The 17,043-nt window shown below is 53.1% G+C and overlaps 4 protein-coding genes; 3 read left to right on the top strand and 1 right to left on the bottom strand.

Annotated features, from left to right (window-relative positions):
- The first annotated feature begins 285 nt into the window (after positions 1-285).
- On the top strand, positions 286-7,460 carry CHC_T00003839001 (hypothetical protein). XM_005715269.1 is given in 2 exon segments: positions 286-7,386; positions 7,387-7,460. The coding sequence occupies 1 exon segment, from the start codon at positions 286-288 to the stop codon at positions 7,384-7,386; it is 7,101 nt and encodes a 2,366-aa protein (XP_005715326.1). The 3' UTR covers positions 7,387-7,460.
- Positions 7,461-10,310: 2,850 nt separating this feature from the next.
- CHC_T00008986001 (Chaperonine 60) lies at positions 10,311-12,302 on the top strand. The gene is made up of 2 exons (XM_005715268.1): positions 10,311-10,811; positions 11,070-12,302. Exons 1-2 carry the CDS (start codon positions 10,311-10,313, stop codon positions 12,300-12,302), a joined length of 1,734 nt encoding a protein of 577 aa, XP_005715325.1.
- Positions 12,303-12,393: 91 nt separating this feature from the next.
- CHC_T00003838001 (hypothetical protein) lies at positions 12,394-13,662 on the bottom strand. XM_005715267.1 is given in 3 exon segments: positions 12,394-12,790; positions 12,791-13,090; positions 13,318-13,662. The coding sequence occupies 2 exon segments, from the start codon at positions 13,660-13,662 to the stop codon at positions 12,791-12,793; spliced, it is 645 nt and encodes a 214-aa protein (XP_005715324.1). The 3' UTR covers positions 12,394-12,790.
- Positions 13,663-14,633: 971 nt separating this feature from the next.
- Positions 14,634-15,020, top strand: CHC_T00003837001 (hypothetical protein). The gene has a single exon (XM_005715266.1). The coding sequence runs from the start codon at positions 14,634-14,636 to the stop codon at positions 15,018-15,020; it is 387 nt and encodes a 128-aa protein (XP_005715323.1).
- The last annotated feature ends 2,023 nt before the right edge of the window (positions 15,021-17,043 follow it).

The raw sequence follows: 17,043 nt of genomic DNA, 5'->3' as shown, positions 1-17,043 counted from the left end.
CTGTAGGCCTAGATTGTAAACACGGCAGTAATGTACTGTACTATTACACGTGTCCACGACTTAGTCGAAGAAACATGAAAGAGGCAGTCGTTCAAAGCCTTGGCACGATTCATCAGCACACGTTTGCGAGAAGAACAGCAACGGACGCCATGCAAGGTATTCGGACCGCGAAAGAACAGTTGAGTTGAACGCACCTCCTCATTGCTTAGATCCCTTGCAGTCTGTTTGACATTCCTGAACGACAAGTAGCGCATCATGTCCGATGTGTGAATCAAAGCAATCACTATGTCACAACAAGTGTGTCCCACACCATACCCATCCAACTTCGCCGGCCGCGATGAACACGCTGACTCAGAGCACTTTGCTCGAGCCTTGCGTCCGCCGCCGTCTGGACTTCATGTCCTGCAAAATGCGTGTCCACCGGTCTCTCCGCACCCGGCAGGACTTGATGTCTTACTGTTCCGAGGCGTTTTACTCGTCGCATACGCAGCCGCCGAGGAGCTCGTCATTGCTCGTGGAACAGATCTAGATGCACTACGCAGATTGAGATGTCCAAGGGCAAACCTTTCCGCGAAGGTTACAGCTTTGGCTTTTCGAGAGCGCGATGGCGCGATTGCAGTTGCTTACGGAAACCTCGTCGTCGTCTTCGATGGCTGGTCGGACAGAGCCAAGGAAGCTGATAACGTTTATACTGAGAACTTCGTCGAGACGGTGTTGGATCTGGAAGAGCGTGGCGTCAAGGAATCTGTCGTTTCTCTTTCTTGGAATGCCGATGGTGACCGCCTATGTGTCATCGCTGACTCCATCATAGTGTGGTCGTTGGACACTTCTTACATGCCCGTCAAGTACTGCGATGCTTGCACCATACCGTCCACTGAAATTCCATCTCAGCCACTCTCGATCGGCTCTATATCTCCAAACGCCATGTTTATTGCCGCGTCCGGCTTGTATAGTCGTGTATCCTACGTTTGGGCCTTGCCAATTGGTCGTCCTATCTTACCCACAGAAAAGCTACCATGCGCAGAAATTGTTCACGGCCGTTCCGGCATCTCCACGATGGACTGGAAAAGGAGGGGAGGAGGTAACCCTGCCTTGATGACGGCAGATCGCGATGGAACTCTTCGCCTGTGGGTCAGGGCATCGAGCAAACGCCACCGTGTCAGCATACCGGGGAACACAAAGTTGGCATCAGGCGCAGACTCTTGGATTGAAGAAATTGCCCGAAGTCCACATGTTGAACGAACGCCGCGAGCGGGAGCCACGTTTCTTAGTTGGGGTGGTGGTGGTGGTGTAGCTGACGATGAAGGCGATGCTCAAGCGACAACGGCGGCACACCCCCTCCTGGCCGAGGGTACTGCTCCAAAGCCAAGCCGTTGTTACCACTGGATCATTCGTGTGGCGGGCGGAAATGCGTGCGCATGGCGGGTACGGGGCCTGGATGATCGCCCGAGGGCTGAGTTTACACGAATTGAACCAGGTACAGGCGACCCCTATCTTGGCACAGATGACGAGCAGAACGATGACTTGAAACCCCCAGAGCTTCCACTGCGAGACGTTTCTGTAGCGGCAATGAAGGCGGTAGCTCCAATTCCCCTCACCACGGCGTCAACATACAAGATTGGCCTTGTCAAGTCATACGCTATTTCTAACGGTGAGCGAAGATTACGGAGTCCAGAACCCCCTGAACCGCCCAACTTGGTCGCAGTGTTTGTTCTTGCAGTGCGAAACGGCCTTCCATACCTTGCTCGATACGATATTTGCCCTACATTGAATATGCCCGCGGTTTGTCGGGCACGCATAGGGGTGGGACATTCTTCAGATGTGGTCGACCTAGTCACAAGCGAGCAGACTTCGAATCATGCTATTTCAAGTGGTGGATGGCTAGCAAGTCGTGGACAGAATGGCGATGTGGTCTTTTGGCGAACCACTGTCGCTACAGGTGCATGGGAGCCCCTCACCGCGGTTGCCGCCCTACCGGGACCCCATACAGCGGTGGCTTTTGCACCCGCCCGAGTGGCATCACCAAATCTCTGGGAAGTCGGGGTGTTCACATGTGATTCGGCTCTCGGTTCCCTGCGACTTTTTCAGTTTGTAAACTTTGTGAATAAGAAGGAGAACGCTTCTGCACATGATATTCAGATTGCCAAGCAGGTCGCCGTTTGCCATCCACGCGGTAGAGGGCAAAGCGATACCGTAGGTCAACTCATCGCAATGCCCCTTGGTAAGTCAATTTCTGACCCTGTCAGCAGTGCTCGCTGTGCTCTCATCGGTGTCCGAGATGAGGGTCGTCTATGTGTGTGGCGTGTCGCGCGTCGGCGGAAAGAAGAGATTGTCATGGAGCCGAGTGTTCTGAGATTTATCGGGGGCCGTAGTGAGTTTGTTACATGCGCGTCGACGAATGAACTAGCAAGCCTAAGCCGTCAGATTTTCGTAACCGGTGGCAAAGATGGTTCTGCGCATGTGTACAGCGTGACAGAATCGGAGATGGATGCTGGCGAGAGTGATGGTGACGATAGTGAAGATGAAGAGTCAGACGAGGGTGTCATTTGGCTGCGGGAATTGTATCATTTGCGTTGCGGCGACGAAGATGGTTTACCAGTGGAAAAAGTTGAAGTGATTCGAGGTGGATCTCGCATTCTTGTGATGCAGGCGGACGGAAGAACAAGGGTTTGGGCACGCGGTTCGTCAGACAACACGTCATGGCATATCGAACTAGATATAAACGGACAAAAGGCTAAGGGTCACCGACAACCCTCTGTCAGTCCGGACGTACCATGCGACGCGATAACATCGGCTGACTGCGGAGCATCAATTGGATATGACCACGACGGAAACTTTTCTGTAACCGTTTTAAAGCGAGACGGTGGCTTTGATCGGTATCGACGAGTGCTAGGTGCTCCGTGGGAGTGCTTGCAACAAGGAGAGATTCTACATGACCGGCTTGCGCTGCAAAAACACGCACTGAGGCATATTGGAAAAGGAGTGCTTGTTGCAACGAATGGGAGAGGGGTTTCTGTTCTGGCTACGACAAAACCTGATTCTCACCCGCTGAGCTTCATGTCCGGAGCTGCTGGATATTCTCCATCGAAAGCTGTATTTTCGCAGTTACTTACAGGCGGGCGAGCATGGCAAGTCCTGGCTGGATTGGACGAGTTGCACAACTTCGTTGCGACGGTGACAAAACGGAAAGCATCGGAGTCTTCTTATGGTGCTGGTAGGGGCCTAATACCACCTCCCCCGTCATTATCGATGCTCATGTCAGACAAAGAAGATGCACCCCGGGACACCCCAACGATGCAAGGGCACCAGCTAGAAACCGCAATGTCTCCATTTCAGATGAAAACAGACGCGAAAAGTCTGTTTGCCCGCCTCATGGCAAAGTCCGATGCAAAAATTTCCTCATCGTTTGGTGGCAGAAATGAGGACAACGAGAAGTCAAGTGAAAACGAAGCCGTTGACAGTGGTAGGGATGAACTTGAAAAGTTAGCGACTCGACTGAAGATTGTCTCACTTGCTGGAATGACTCGCTCCGAACAGGGGGTTCTAGCCGCAATCGCGCGAGCGTCTTCCTCTTTGCGCCAAACTTTCAGGTCTCTGGATTCTTCAGGAGCAAAGTATGCGCTCATGGCCGCTAGCCATCTGGAAGTCTCTGATACTGTCCTCGTCCCTCTTCCAGTAGTCGCGAGTGCGGTACATTCGTCGTCTTCGGACGCATTGATGGACCATTTCCTGCCGCCGTTAAAACCGGGCGACGATTATGTTGCGGGAAAGCGGAAGATGTGGGAGAAGGCAAAGAACCTTGGTGCTGGCTGGTGGGTTAGCTCTAGCTCAGGCTGTAAGAATTTGGCGGAGCGTATCGCTCGATCGGATTTTAACTCTAACAGAAACGCAGATGATGCTGCTCTTTGGTACGTTGCCCTTGGACGTCGCACGGCACTTTCTGCTCTATATAGAAGTCAGCAGAACACACGAATGTCACATTTTCTTCGTCGGAATTTTGCTCTTAGTGAAAATCGACTTGCCGCTGGAAAGAATGCTTACGTGTTGGTATCGAAGCATCGCTTAGAGCTTGCTGTTGCATTTTTCATATTAGCCAATGATGTGCGCGGTGCTCTCAGTTTAGTTCGAAGTCGGATCAAAGATGACCAGCTGGCTTTGTTTTTGTCTCGAATACTTGGAACTGATGAACATGACTATGTTCAACAAACTTTGGAGCATATTGTCGAATCGAGCAGCGCTAGTGGAGACGATCACAAGAAGAGCATAGCTCTGTGGCTCTCCGGGAAACATGAGGATGCTCTTAAGACCGCAGGTGATGCGACATATCCCCCGCCAGCCATGAGGTTAACAGACACTGACCGGATACTTACAGGATCACTGCCCAGCGTAGTTCATTCTTTGTCTCATGTCCTAGCAATAGTGAATCGGCCACCCATAATTGGTACTCTCATCGCCAAGGCGGAAGTGGAAAAATGTCGTGCAAAGGCATGTCGTGCGTTGATAGGCGATGGCAGCCCCGTGGCAGCCCTTTTTATCAATTTCGAAATGATGAGATCAAGTGCAAGTGCAGACAGGCCCCGTTCTTCTGCTGCTGAGGTGGATACCCTTCAGAATCCAGCGCTTTTGGCGGCTGTAGATACTCTGGTGGGGAGAGCAGTATGCCTAGCAGGTGCCGTACGATCGGGAGCGACGGAGAAGACATTGCATGAGTTGCTTTTGCGTGATATTCAGGATCTCATCGAAAGTCCAATAGGTGCGAAGATAACTATGCGTGCCGTGGAGCACGCAACCTTTGAGCTCACCAAAGAGGACGAAGTTGATGCGGGAATGGCAGCCACATGTGCTGCACTAGAAGCCCTGCGACAAGGTGACAAAGTCAGCTCTAGTCTGTGTCGTGTTGTCCAAGGGGCTCAGCGAAGCTGTCTACGTGTGGCGGTGTCCCGAGGTCTCTTCCACGTTCAAGGTGCTTTATCTCTTATGCATCACCCTACGTATTCGAGTCAAAGGCTGTCTGAGTTATTACGCAAATATCGAGCCGCTGTACTTCTGGTTGAAAAGACCGAGTCTTCTCGCAGCGCTCTCTTCAAGCGACTTTTGCTTGAGTTTAAAGGGGCAGTGCTTGCTCTCAGGTTTGCTTTTGCGTTCCTTCGCGGAGATTGGCCGGGGCTGCTGTATGCATTGCGGGGCTGTGAATTATCATGGCAAGTATCCAACTCAACGGATGAGCTTCCAGCAGATCGTGAGTTTGAAGATAGCTCGTCAATGACATCCTGTTGCAGTTCGCTAGCACCTGACCTGATATCTGTGGAGGCTTTACGACATGTCGCAAGTAATCCTGCAATCCTTGGAATTTCGAAAGGTTTAGTGCATATACGACGCTTTCGAAAAGTACCCTCCCTATCAATGGCGGGGGTATCCGCAGCATCAACAACCGCAGTTATAGATGAATCCCTCTCGTCCCCTACTCTCTCTGTCAATGCCGACGATCCTTACGCCGTGATTCGCATTCATCCTGCGCTTAGCTCCACCCTCGCGGCAGCGTGCGCGGCATATTTGGCTGCACATCTCGCCGCGCAAGCAGTGGAATTTGCCCGGTCGATCGCTGAGGACAGCAAGAAGAAGTCAAGGAATAGCGACCTCATATGGCAGTCCGAATCAAGTGATCGATCTTTTCGCCTTATTCGTGCCGCAGAGGCATTAGAGCAAATTGCGGAAGACGCGATCGCACAGTGGACACCACTACGGAGATTCGGGCTAGAGGTAAATCCGAGCACGAAGGCTCATCCGGACGAAGCAGCTGGTGCGTTTGTAGACTTGTGGTCGACTCTAGGATGTCTCCCAGAATACGCACCATCTCTGTCTGAAGCAGCGACTGTTGCAGCCGCCGAGATGGCGGCTGCTGCCTCTCGCGCGGCAATCGAAGCCGCTGAACAAAAAGATGGGGGGCGACGGCGTAGACGTCGGCGAGAGAAACGAGGAGAGAGGGTTCAAAGTGTTGCCAAAGAGGGGCTTAAACTGTTTGATACGACATCTGCAGATTCCTTGTTCGGTGCCTACCCCGTTCGTTTCTCCGCTTCTGCGGAAGGCCCGTGGTCTGGACGGGGAAGACATGCATCTCTCTATAGAGAGGACAAAGCGCTGTTTCGGACACTCTGTGTGAGCGCAACTGATCCGCCGGCAGTAATTGTGGCAACACCAAAGGGCATTCAGGAAATTGTCCCTTCTTCTTATACGACGATGCCAGCGGGATTCAGGAGCCATTATTTATCGAAGCGAGGTCGCCGCCCTGAGGCGGAAGAAGATGAGAGGCTAAAGGCGCTCGCCAGAGACAGAGATCTTGAAAACTCAGAGGAAAATCGAGAGGAAGAAGACTCATTCTTGAGTAGCTATGACGGGTTTGGGGAAGGTCCCTACGTTCCTTTAGAGCTACACGCAAATGAGTTCGGCAAAAGCCGTCGAGCACGGACGGCTGTGAACGGTGCTGCTAGAAAGGCAATATGGAGACACCAAGTACACGCAACAACCCTAGCATCACACCCGATGCGCCGAAGGTTTGCATCTGGTGGCACAGATGGAGTGGTGAGATTGTGGGATTTCGCAGATCCAATATCCTTGGCCTCATTCCGTGAAGACAACTATGGACGAGTATCGGATTTGTGCTTTTCCGCGTATGGCAATACGATGCTTGCTGTTTATTCTTCCGGTCATGTTACGATTTGGGATGACCCAGATTTGTACAATTCGCGGGGAGGTCGTGGATCAAGGGGCAGTCGAGCGAAGAACATCCAGGCATTTGATAACAGAGCAGCGGGTGCGGGTGACTTTTTAGACGAACGCCATACTATAGCTGTGGTGGGTGATCCTACGGCACCGCCATCGGTAGGCCACTCGCTCCGTATCTTCGACACGAGAGAACCTAATTACGGCTTCCATGCCACTTGGAGTGCGGCGGTGAATCATCAGCTCGAGGCTCGGTGTCTTACTTTGTTAGAGGATCGCATGCGGGTAGTCACGGGTGGTCTTGACGGGTCGATATCGGTCGTGGATATCCGAACGAGGACTTGTGTGGCGGAGCTTCCTGCACACAGCGATGAAGTAACGTGTCTCGCACTTGAGATGCCGAGAGGGCGAGCGCTTGTCTCTGGCAGTGTCAATGGAGAAATCAAGCTGTGGGACTCAAGAACGCTGTTACAGCTTGACGTTCTCCAGGCTGCCCACAAACCGACTAGACACTACTGGAGTGGCAATGGTTTAGGAGGATTCGTAGGATCATACGGAACACATGGTTTAGCCTTAACGGATCGAAGTTTGATATCATGCGGGGGCGACGGAGTTGTTAAGATCTGGGGTCCAGGCTGGAGTGACTTCGACCTGAATGTATTATAACGACAAGGCAGCCACGAGGTAAATAACGGTGTCCTGCGGTAAAGTTCGAATAGAACAGTGACTACACTTCACATCACACTAAGGGGATGTCTCCTTTTCCCGCTCAGCGCGGTCTTTCCTTTTCGAAGCATCTTTAGACTCTTCCGTAATCACCTCAATAAGCGGCGGGGCCGGTGCAGATTTCTGGTCGTCAAATGAATTTTCTGCGTCATCCTCCGAATCTTCTTCGGCCTCGAACGTGGTTCCAACGAGCTTTCCCATGCTTTCATCAACGTACAAGTCCATGTCTACAACTGGACCAGATTTCTGTTCGCTACGCTCCCCTGCTGCCTGCCCCACTACTTTCTCTACCTCGACAGCACTCTGCTCGGGGGCTGCGTGCTCAAGAGCCTCATTTGCGGCCGCCATGTGAGGCAAAAACTCTTTTATGCGGCTGAGTAATGGGGAAGGTTCCACGAGACCGGTGCGCGGGGCACCATCTGACTCCGTTACGGTTAAAAAGTTGCGGAGTGAACCGGGCAGGGTCGTGCCCTTGGCCTTCTCGTTTTGTGACATATTTCTTGCTCCTTCTCCACGAGCGGGGCCGATGAGCAATGTCTTGTGAAGGCAATCCCTTTCGGACTCGGCGTACACACAGCTTACTGTGCCTGGTGAGTAGAATGTATTTGCCAGGTCGAAGGGCATCCGCGCAGGAAAAACTTACGCCACCGCCGACGGAGGGGAGGACTTGCTTCATAATCAATACATACAGTACCCTGGGTAGACCCTTCTGGGCGGTTTCTACACGGTATTCAGGACAGCGAAAATCATTGAATTTACCAATCAAAACGGCAGTTTCTTGCCCGCAACGAGCCCCGAAGGAGCTTCAAATCACAAAAAAGGTCAATTATGAAACGAACGCGAAGCACTTTCAACGAAAGTGTGCCAAACGCATCATTCCCGACGCCACCAGTTCGGTTCTCCCGTGCGACCAACTCCCTTCCCCCTCGACATCGCCCCTTCTTCGTGCCCTGCCCCATGATTCTATCGAGATATCATCCCAAACGTCCAAGTACGGGTCCTTGCGAGCCTGACCGGAATGCCCCCCAGAAGAGGACGCGTGATTTTCCTTGTCCTCTAGCTAGAGTACTGTAGCTGTCGGCACGTGTCGTGCACAGTATGGTCTATGTCCCTGGCGATTCGCCATGGCCGACGACTGTACGTCCTGATGACGACTGCACAAGTTCCTGGGGTGTGTAGCATGCTGGCACTACTTTGAATGGCATATTCTAAAGCATTGCTAATTGGCAGACGTTATTTGTCAACAAGCACAGAGATGGAACGTTACATGATGACGAGATCAGGATTTGGTACTTTATAAACACTGCTCTGTTAGCTGGAATATCCTGCAAAGTATTGCATCATCAGTCGACAGCCTCAGGCACTAGCCAATTCTGCGCTCGTTGATAAAAAGGGTATTAACCCAGTAACAGTCTCTATTGTACAAACGAATGACCCTCTTTCGCGAGTCAGGTCTCACCAAAAACGCAGTCTCCAGAGCGAATGGTCGTCCGCTCCGAATCCTTATCGGGGAAGAAACAGAAATGCCGCCCGGCAACAAGCACTTGTGCACGTTAGCCTCCGCATAAATGAGCAGATTCTCATCGCGCCTCCCCTCTGCGTCAAAAACTCGCGACGGCCCGCCGCCTGCGATGCGAATCACCGAGCTTTCCGCGATGCGATCATCCTCCGCCGGCATGATCTTGAAACGCGAAGATAGGTTGTGTGTCTCACCCGTACGCGCATCGACCGACACGCCGCGCCCCTCCCACTGCCCGAGCGTGTAGTCAAAGAGGACTTTCGGACTGCGCCAGGCGACAGGTTCGACGAACCCGAGGCCCATCTTCGCGTTGGTGCTGATTCTATTGCCGTTTGCGTCAAAATCTTCCTCGGGCAGTTTGCGTTCCCTGCTGGCGACGATACCGGATAGGCAGCCCTCCCAGTCGAAAGCGTGAGTCGTGCGGACGCGATTGCTGTCATCTAGCAGCGACTGGTCGACGGAAATAGGCTCCCCTTGAAAGACCTCTGCACCGACGGAGAACGAACCGTCTGCGACAAGTGCGCCGAATTCTGCAAGCTCCGGTCTTGACCATTCGTCCTGCGCTTCGTCTATGGCATCTGCGGTGCGAACGCGCGTGGTCCATAGCATAAACTGCTCCCCCTGGGAGGTGCGAAATCGCTCGGCGATGACACGGGTGGGGAGGTCCACGAGGACGCGACCACGTGCGTTGGAGAGGGCCCGCTTCCCAATCCAATTGCCGCAGTTTTTGAGGTAGCCTTGCCAAGACTGCTCAGTGACAGTGCGTGTGCGCTTGCGCAGATCACCGCCTTCGGAACCGTACGCGCCGCTCAGTCGGCGGGGAACATCCTCCATTCATTCGGCAGGGCGAAGGGATTGCTGTTGGCTTTCGTGGAAGTGTGAGCGTACCCTTCGAAGGGTAGATGGCGGTGAGCAGCGATGGGAGGTTGTATCATCTGCCTCGCCCGGAGGGCAGCTGGCGCGCACTGAGGGCAGATTGACGTTTATCACACCAGGAGAGAACTTACACAAGACCCATTACAGTAACCCCATTTCAGACGGGTTGATGTGATTGGTAGGATTGTGCAGCAGACGCTTCTGGAGGAATAGGATGTCGTGCTCGATGATGCAGGCTCATTCATACTGTCCAGAATTCACCAATCACAACGGGCCTCAGATCTCACCAGGTCGCCGACGGTGACTTGATCCCGTCGCCTTCGACGTCGGAAAGAATTTCTGATCAGGCCTTTTAGCCCCAGTTATTAAGCCTGCACTGTACCTTGGCCGCCTCTCTTCCCCAGCCGACTCAGCACATTCCCGATCCATCCTACGTTGAGCCCAATTCACCAGCCTCGATCGGTCCGCCATGCTTCCGTTAATGCTCCGCGCTTCGGCGCGTCGGAACATCCCGCGCCTGGCGCGCGGCCTGGCCACGGGCAAGGACTTGCGCTTCTCGACCGAGGCTCGCAACCTGATGGCTCGCGGTGTCGATTCGCTAGCCGACGCCGTCGAGGTCACGCTCGGCCCGAAGGGCCGCAACGTCGTCATCGAGAAGAGTTTTGGCCCCCCGCAGATCACCAAGGACGGCGTCACCGTTGCCAAGAACATCGAGTTTAAGGACAAGCACATGAACCTCGGCGCCCAGCTCGTCCGTAGCGTCGCCAACGATACTAACAATATCGCAGGCGATGGCACCACTACGGCTACTGTCTTGACTAGGGCCATCTACTCGGAGGGAATCAAGGCTGTCGCCGCAGGAATGAATCCTATGGATCTGAAGCGGGGGATCGATCTCGCCGTGGAGAAGGTTTTGGAGTCGTTAAAGTCTATGACTCAAGCCATCAGTACCAAGGAGGAGATTTGTTCGGTACGTTGGTCCCTATTCCTGATGCCTCTTGCTGCATGATGATATTTGTTTTAATTTCTGATGCGCTTAAGCAGTTGCCGATTTGGTGACTGTTGCGCCTTCCAGATGACACACTATAACAGTCAGTCATAGTTACTCTGATTGCAAGAGCCCTCTCTCGCTCTCGAAGTCCTACGCTTCTTGAGAAGCAGCTCATAAGCGATTGCTAACTTTTCATTTCAATGTGCCAATTACCCTTACTTCTTCGTGCATCTTTAGGTCGCCACCATTTCCGCCAATGGCGATGCCCAAGTCGGTCAGCTTATAGCCGAGGCCATGGAGAAGGTGGGCCGCGAGGGTACTATTACAGTTTCTGATGGCAAGACCGTCAGCGATGAACTAGAAATTGTCGAGGGTATGAAGTTCGACCGTGGCTACATCTCCCCTTACTTTGTCACTGACCCCAAGGCCCAGAAAGTAGAGTTTGAGAACGCCTTTATTCTCTGTGTTGAGAAGAAGGTTTCCACAGTCGCCTCAATCCTACCAATCCTGGAGGGTGTCATGAAGTCTCAGCGTCCTCTTCTCATCATTGCAGAAGACGTCGAGAGCGAAGCTCTTGCTACCCTTGTTGTCAACAAACTCCGCCTTGGCATCAAGGTGTGTGCCGTCAAGGCTCCTGGCTTCGGAGATCGCCGCAAAGCTAACCTCGAAGATATTGCCGTCATGACTGGAGCCCAGCTTGTCAGCAGTGATCTAGACATGAAAGTGGAGGACATGACACTCGAGGGCCTCGGTTCTGCCAAGAAGATCACAATTACCAAGGACGACACTATTATCTTGGACGGATCTGGTGACAGATCAGCCGTGGATGATCGATGCGAAATGCTCCGGGATAGTATCGAGTCCGCAAGTAGTGAATATGACAAGGAGAAAATTCATGAGCGCCTTGCCAAGCTCAGCGGCGGTGTAGCTGTGATCAAGGTCGGCGGTGTTAGTGAGGTGGAAGTATCTGAGAGGAAGGACAGATTCACGGACGCATTGAATGCCACTCGTGCAGCTGTGGAGGAGGGGATTGTACCAGGAGGTGGCACGGCACTTCTTCTTGCGTCACGAGAGGCCCTTACAAATCAGAAGGGCGAAAATTTTGATCAGAACGTCGGCATTGAAATCGTTCGCAAGGCCTTGAGAGTACCATGTTTCTCTATCGCGCGGAATGCTGGTGTGGAAGGATCCGTTGTCGTGGAACGGCTATTGAACCACACCGGACCGAGCCCGCTCGGATACAACGCCCAAACGGGAGAATATGTAGACCTCGTCAAGTCTGGAATTATTGACCCCACGAAGGTACAGCGTACAGCGTTGGAACAAGCAGCGTCAGTGGCAGGATTGATGGCAACAACAGAGTGCATGGTCGTTGACAATCCGAAGGACGAAAGCGCTGAAATGGCGGCTATGGCAGCGGCCGCCGGCGGTGGTGGCGGAATGGGAGGCATGGGCGGAGGAATGTTCTAAGCCTTTGTTCTGCAGAATCACTTTAACTTTGTTGGATTAGCGCGGATCTCTTTTCAATTGGGTCTCGTCTTTGGGTGCTTGTTTCCGGGGGTACTGCGTCTAAAGTTTAGAGTAGAGATCGGAGCTGCAGATAGCCCCGAGCCCCCAGAGCGTAGTCACCGCACTGTTTGGGTTTTCCTTGATCCTTTGTGAAGCAAGATCAAGGGCGGGAAACTACAGACAAAGGCAAACCCGGCCGTGCCTTTACTACGGAAGAGTAGAGTAAACGGGATCTCTTATAAACGAGCCTGAGACAACATGGCAACTATGTATTTGACCTTCTGCTTCAGCTTCTATAGAGGTAGGACATATACCAGGCGTGCGTTTGTGACGTGATAGGTTGAGTCCCGACTACATCGCACGTAAGAACCAAAGTCTTCTTCATAGCCGTATCAGGCATGGTTTGGAAAAACATCACTGATTTCGTGTTCGCCGCAAGCCCGGGCAGGCTATGCCTCCGCTTTATAGATATCTGCTCTTCGTTCTAAGCTCGGATCATCAACAGGTCCCCATGTGCCGCCAACGGCCTCCACAAACATGGTCATGAAACCGCAGGTGAAAGCGGCAAGTCCGCTTATCTTGACTGACGCTGTGCGAAGACCTACTAGTGAGCCAGCTGTTGCCGCCCCGATTACACGATTCCACATGTCTTCTTTCCCTCTTATTGACTCTACGATCGCTTCTGTCCCAGTGAATGTACCACCGAGAACCCCATATATCGCCGTGGTCGCAAATAGAGCAGGCAATGGCTAGAAATCGCGAACACATCGAAACAAAGTTGGCAATGGCAAGGGTTAGTCAACTGCACAATGACAATCTTTCGCCAAATGCAATGGATGTCTCTTTGTCCCAGACTATGCGGCGGAGGACGACAAGCGCTGCAAATACGGATAGGCGAGATATGCATCGCGAGCATCGGCGATGTTGGCAACACAGCTGGTTGCAGTTACTGATGAAACAATTCATCTAGACTTACTTTTGGTCGCAGTGCGTGAAGCGCAGCTGCCGTAGGTGGAACTTTCGCGCTTTTCGCCGAGGCGATGGCGGCAACGCTCTTATCTGCAATAGTTCTCGACTCCAAATAGGCGCGAGCTGCGCCGAGAGAAAACCCCACAAACGTACCCGGGATCGCGCCGTCGCCGACTCGCTCGAAGAGGCCCTTCTCGTTCGTCATCGCTATTCGGGGATGAGGCAGTGTACCAAGCCGCGGCGGAGTTGAAGAGTTAGGCCGAATGATGTCTCGCCGGGATGGGCGGTCTGATCTGCGCTCGCGCGAAGCTGGCACTGCCTGGTGCGATTGCTGCGGCAAAGAAATTCGCATTACAGAAAGATGAGTTTCATTTTTTTTCACAGAAATGTTCTTAAAATCCTAAATTTCAGAACTATTTAAACATTTTAGAAAATTTGTCCTTTCACGGTTGGTTTGAATGCCATGTGCAAGTGGGTTGGTGCTGTTAAGAGTGTCCCCACTCGTGGCGTGATGAGGGTGCTTTCGTTTTCCGCATAATAGATGTGAACAATAAAGAACCACAGCGAATGTTTTTCTACAGAATCGTGATGCGATTGAGAAATCGAATAGCGACTTCTTCTAGCTGGAGATCAGGATCGTCCAATGGCTATCGCTGAGAGGGGGACGTTGACAGCATTCTTTGTTCATGATCAGGTGGGAATAATAAAGATTTCAGGCAGTTCTTTACGACAGAAAAAACGATAATTAAGAAGGAAGGGAATATACTCGTGTTTTGCCAGAAGGTTTTTGGCATTGAAAAGAATCATTTTATGAGTAATTGGACTGCTTTTCAAAACAGCTGGATAGTAGCTACTATTCGTAGGTCATACGTAAAAATATATTTCTTGAAGAACAACTTTCTCTTTTTCGAAAGCGTTACTGTACTGGTTCTTCGATATCTCAACGAATGGGACGAAAGCGCAAGAAGGACATATATGCTTCAAAATAGACCTAATCGGTATGACAGGCGCCAAAAACCCCTTCGCACACGTGGACACGGTGCGAGTGCAGCAGACTACATACACGTAGCGAAAACCAAGCCTGGCACTGGTGCCGTCGCCCCTCTCTGGCGCCAAGGAGAGTTCTGCAGGCTTTCATCGTCACGCACGGCACTACAGTTCAAGTGCTACACATGTACCGTAGCAATCGCACAGCAGTACGCAGCCGACCTGTCACAGCAAGATCTCGGAAAATGACTGGCTGATCTTTGTACGAGCACGCAGGGTACAAAAAAGTAATCAAAACTTGCATGTGGGACATGGCGGCATTGTACCGTACCGGGTATGCACGGCACGCCTGGCGGAATGCATCCATCGCACACTTGTAATGCATACTGTATGCTAATTGCACAGCGTGCAGTTACGCATTATGATGACCCTTCCCTGTACAGTACGTCCATGAACATCGATCGTGCAAGTCGGACATGGGTTGTGATAGCGAAGACAAGTTGCTGTAGCTTCCACGGATATGTAACGGCAGTCGGGCATCCTGCCCGAGGTTTTCTGCTTTCTCTTTGTCAGCGCAGGGTCCTGTTCCGTGGGATCGCACGACGGGGAACTTCCGCATGTGCTGATCTGGCCGGTGGCAACCTTGTATCCAAGCCAAACTTCACGTGGCCCGCCGAGAAGCGGTGTCCGGAAACAGTTGCGTGCATTAATACATTTTTGTGATGTCACTCAGCCCCACGACAGCACGCAAACTTAATGGAGTTGCACAAAAAAGCAGTGACACAGCCCACTGGAGGACACCTCACGCATCAAGCGTGTGACAAGTGCTACAAGCGGAGCTCACAGTTCTGAGCAGAAGCGGTGACAGACTGCACGGGGAGTGGCTTTTATCGTGTTGAAAATCTATCAACGCTGCGAGCGGAGCCGTGGCGAAAAGGACAAGAATGCAATCACAAGACTTGCAAGTACAGTACTGAGTGAACGGTGAGCATGCGGGAGTGTGAAAACGGCAGGGAAGGGGCGTGTCACAGTACAGTAAAACGACGGACGGATGCGCTGTGCCTCATGTGAGCGATGGTGCACACGGTCGCGAGTTGTTGCGGAGTGTCTGTTTCAGAGCCCCTGAGCCCATGGCGTTGGCACGTGCATGCGAAATGCATGTGCGGGGACCTCCAGAAGAAGATGTTTGGGGCGCGGATGTGGCTGCGAGTGCAAGTGGATATTTCAGACAAGAGCGTGTTCGTTTCACGAGGGCGGCAGTTGGCGTCGACACCGTCGGTGACACTGCTACTGTAACACGTCAATTTAGCAGCAGTAGTAAAGTATACTTTCGCGTTGAGATGAGGCTATCGTAAGGGCTACGAAATGTCCTGACGTTACAGTACAGTTTGGCCTACAAGGAGTTGTCGGTAAGCGGGTAGGCTGTCGTGCATCGGAGGTTTGTATAGAGGCAAGTATAGAACAATAGTGCACATGCAGAGTGGGTGCGGGGACGAGGGGCAGGCTGTGCAGGGTGTGTCTTAATAGGCTGGTTTTTGCTTGCCTTGCCCGGTTTTGCCAGGAATACTTTTAAATTCTTAACAAATACCGTATGCTTCTTTGTGGTTACATCCAGACGACAGTACAGCACACCACAGTAATAAGACATAGCCAATAGGGCATGCCGTAGTCGCGACGCAATAAAGTATCCGACGGCCACCCGCTCCCTCGGGGATCGGGGGGTATCGGAGTTCACGGAACCACATACTTAAGCCCTTGCTTTTCTTAAACTCAAAAATTAAAACGTAGGAGCCACTCATAGCACGCCAAATCACCTCTTTGGGCAAAGCAAAGCAAACTGCAGAAAAACGGGGCATGTTAAGACACACCCTGAGGGTGTGTCTTAACATGCTCCGTTTTTGAGGGTGTGTCTTAACATGAGGTGCCAGGCACAAGCGCAGCCGAAAGTTAGGCAGTAGAAAAAAAGGGGCAGGGCCTTGACCAAGTTGGTGTCAACTTGGTCAACGGCCCTGCCCCTTTTTTGTCACTTGTCAACAAGTTATATTGGGGGTAACGGTACCTCGCTCGCGATTGTGACGCAAGCGGGGGTGGAGGAAGGTTTGTCCAACGAAACGGGCGGGCGTAGTGATTAGGGGGGGCATACAGCGAGGGAAGGCTTTCTACGTTCATTGCTGGCGTGCGGAGATGCGGGGTAACGATGCAAGAGGGACGGGCCAAGCGGCAGGGGTGCGAAACGGTGGGGAGGCTGCCCCTGTTTTTTTATAAGCCATTGTGGGCGCCGCCCTAGGTGACGTCCCGCATTGCGCGCGGGAGTGATCTGGTCAACCGGCGACGGCAGCGATTGGGTGAACGCCGGATCTCCCTGGCAGACCCTCTGCGAGCGGACGCGCGCTGGCCGGATCGGCGGGGTGCGCGTTGCGCGGCGGCGAGCTCTTGTTGGGTGCGCGCCTTTCGCGCGCGCGGCGGCGGGCAGCGCCCGTCCCACGGGGCCTCCGCGCGGGCATACAGCGCGCGCCCTGCGCGAACGGCGCGGGGGAGCACCGCCTTCGCTGGGCGGGGGGCCGCCTGCCGCAGCCGTACTGACTGGCCGCGGAAGACAGCGGCAAGATGCGCGCGGTGCTCCGCGCCGCCGCCCCCGCGCGCTTCCGGGGCGTCGGGGGCGCCCGCGCCCCGCGCGGCGCTCGTGCAAGGGGGTGCAAGGCGGGCGGCGGTGCGGCGCCCGTGACGCCCGCGCGCAACGTGCGGC

Source organism: Chondrus crispus, genomic scaffold (assembly GCF_000350225.1).
Source record: "Chondrus crispus Stackhouse genomic scaffold, scaffold_202, whole genome shotgun sequence".
NCBI classification, from domain to species: Eukaryota; Rhodophyta; class Florideophyceae; order Gigartinales; family Gigartinaceae; genus Chondrus; species Chondrus crispus.
The sequence above is the reverse complement of the archived record's forward strand: the minus strand, read 5'-3'. Positions and strand labels throughout refer to the sequence as shown.